This window comes from Nanorana parkeri, unplaced genomic scaffold (genome assembly GCF_000935625.1).
Source record: "Nanorana parkeri isolate BGI_ZX_2015 unplaced genomic scaffold, ASM93562v1 scaffold47, whole genome shotgun sequence".
Taxonomy (NCBI): domain Eukaryota; kingdom Metazoa; phylum Chordata; class Amphibia; order Anura; family Dicroglossidae; genus Nanorana; species Nanorana parkeri.
In genome coordinates this window covers 2954103-2957005 of record NW_017306315.1, presented here as the reverse complement: position 1 = coordinate 2957005, position 2903 = coordinate 2954103, and the positions used below count along the sequence as shown (strand labels likewise).

Below are 2903 nucleotides of genomic sequence, written 5' to 3'. Positions count from 1 at the left end.
TGTCCCCCCCCCCCCCCCCCCCCTGTATAGCAGATCAAGGCTGATAGGCAAATTATTTATTAATATTGTTTTATCCATTTTATGCTACTGAGGGAGCTTGTTGGGTGACTGCTCATATATCCACAGAATAGATGAAGCGGAGAGATCCTTGCGCTTCATGTCCTCGGGTACAGCTTCCTCTCCAGCAAGGAGAACCGTGAGCAGCACTGTAGCGACCTCACCAAATCTCGCTTCAAATCTGTTCAGTCTAGCAGTAGATTGGTCTAGTGGGTGGCCCCTGAGTAGTTGTGTAAATGTTTGTGTTCGTAGTTCTTATCGGAACTATGCTGTGGAAGCTTTGGCCAAGAAAAGTCTAGCAGAAGACATTCATAGTTACATAGTATTTGAGGTTGAATAAAAACACAGGTCCACCAAGTTAAACCTTTGCAAAGACAAGACACCAAGACAAAGGACTTCTCACCTGTATTCCCTGTGGTCAACCTACTGCTGACCTTTTCCCCTATTACTAAGTTACTGTGTCTGTGTTCTTCAAAGTCTGTGTGGGAGCAACCTTCTTGCTGGAGACGAGGGCTTTGCTTCTTCATGTTAGAGATGCCCCCTTGATGACTGGTGGTCTGAAAATTGATGGAGTTATAACTGAGCAGCAGTAGAGATGAGGCAGAGATTCACAGAATAGACGAAGCAGAGATTCACAGAATAGACGAAGCAGAGATTCACAGAATAGACGAAGCAGAGATTCACAGAATAGACGAAGCAGAGATTCACAGAATAGACGAAGCAGAGAGATTCATGCATCACAGGTCCTCGGGTACAGCTTCCTGTCCAGAAGGAACAGTGGGCAGCACAGTAGTGATGTCATCCACACTCCAGATTTGGTGAGGCTTCCATTCAGAGGCAGCAGTGCCTTTATATTATCTCACACTGCAGATATACAGCTATGAGTACTTCTTGGGTATGATTAACATTTCTAAATGTTCCCTAAACAAAAAATTGGTAAATACTCACTTTCACTTTTTTTAGTTCAGGTTCATCTTAATACTTAACAAATTAAGATGCATTTCCTTATAAGTAAGTTCGGGTCATCTGAGTAAGCCATTGGGCTCTGTAAAAGAGAACTGCACTGCTTGGGGAAAAGCATTTTTATACACCTTGTTGTAGAGTTATTTATGATGCAGCTTGTCAAACGTTTGATTGCAAAGTATAAGCTTACATTACAATAAAGGAGTCTCGAGCATAACTAATTACTTAACGCCCGTTATACGCTGTTTCGGGTGGTTCCCTATTTCCTTGTAATAAAGTTTCGGTAACCAAAAAAAATATTTCCAAAGAAATTCTTTGCTCAGTGTAGTATACTGTAAAGTCTCTCTGATCTCTAATTGGTCTCCCTTTTTGTTGTAGACCCCAGATGGAGAAGGGTTAACAGGGGCCCACCATGTGTCATATCCTATGTCTGTAAGGTGAGCATTCTTCTCTATTATGCGTTCAATATATAGAGGTCAGGGCTATATTGGCTACCCTGTGTATCTAATAGTGATTCACCGATACCGGTTACTTTTTCTAGTTGCTCGCCAATAGCGATACCGGAAGTCCCATTTAAGAAAGTCGGACGGCGTGTAATGACTCGCCACCCGGCTTCCTGATTTTCAGGGAAGCTGTGTCCATGCTCCCTCTTCATGGAGTGTAATGACTCGCCATCCGGCTTCCTAATTGGCTGGAATACTGGTTCTATGCTCCCTCGTTACCAGGGAGCATGGAGCCAACTTTCTGGCCAAGCAGGAAGCTGGGGGGGGCGGGTAATGACTCTGCCCGGCTTTCTGATTGGTCAGTAAGCTGGCCAATCAGGAAGCTTGGCAGCAAGTCATTACACGCTGCCTGGCTTCCTGATTGGTGGGGAAGCTGCCTCCACGCTCCCTTGTCACATGGAGCTGGCTGCCTGGCCAATTGGGAAGCCGGGGTGGGGGCGAGTCATTACCCACCCCCGGCTTCCTGATTGGCCAGGAAGCCGGGCAGTGTGTAGATGACTCGCTGGCCGGCTTCCTGATACCTGAAGTTCAGGTATCGGGCTACGCATCGAGAACATTTGGGCGAGTAGGAGTACATGCCCAAATACTCTGTAAAGGCGCCAATACGATTATCGGTATTGGTGCATCCCTAGTGATTACATTAATGTGCCATAAGCTGTAGCTACAGTAATTATTAGCTGGGGCTCCCCCGAGTGTTCAAGGGTTCCTCCTTGCTAAAACGTTTCCGAAAGGCTGGTTTAATGTTTTTCGACCCATGTCTGATATTTCTTTATTCCTTTCTTGTCTGCAAGATTCATGACAGAAAAGGCCATTTCCTGGTTGCCAAAGCGAAGGAGATTGGACTTCCAGTGTACGTATGTTTTATTAGCACATAAACTTTATAAGCCACCACAGCGGCTTTTCATAAAGCGGCATCTATCGCACTTTTAATGTACTTATCACTCTTTTCTATACGCAGTGGGACCCGGGAGATTGGGCCTCTAATTTCACAGCTTAAAGCTGGAAAAAGTGTCATCTACCAGGAAAAAGAGGTGGGAATGAGAGAATCCAGGGGGCACTTTGGGCTGCAAAGACTTTAATAAAGACAATTGTTAATACCTGCTAACCTTTTCCCAGATTTCCCCTGCCGATGTCCTGAGTCCGGACGCCCCCGGTCCAACGTTTCTTGTGGTTGAGTGTCCGACTGAAGACTTCATAACTCCCATGACTGAGAATGAAACATTAAAGAGGTAAGGTTGTGCTTGTAATCCGGAAGTTTGAGCAAAGTCAGCATCGCGGACGCACAGTGGTCAGCATTGCTGCCTTTAAGCACAGGGCTGTTGGGTTTCAGATTTATATAAAATTCAGTTCCAGAAATTTAAGAAAAATTTCAGTTTTGGT

General features: G+C 45.2%; 1 protein-coding gene across 1 annotated transcript in view; it reads left to right on the top strand.

Moving 5' to 3' along the window:
• The window catches only part of ELAC2 (elaC ribonuclease Z 2), a 22371-nt gene that overhangs the window by 4977 nt on the left and 14491 nt on the right, over nt 1-2903 (top strand). Inside the window, exons 8-11 of the mRNA XM_018573364.1 lie at nt 1399-1457; nt 2315-2373; nt 2482-2554; nt 2640-2752. Coding sequence (XP_018428866.1) covers nt 1399-1457; nt 2315-2373; nt 2482-2554; nt 2640-2752 — 304 coding nt within the window. The remainder of the gene's footprint in view (nt 1-1398; nt 1458-2314; nt 2374-2481; nt 2555-2639; nt 2753-2903) is intronic.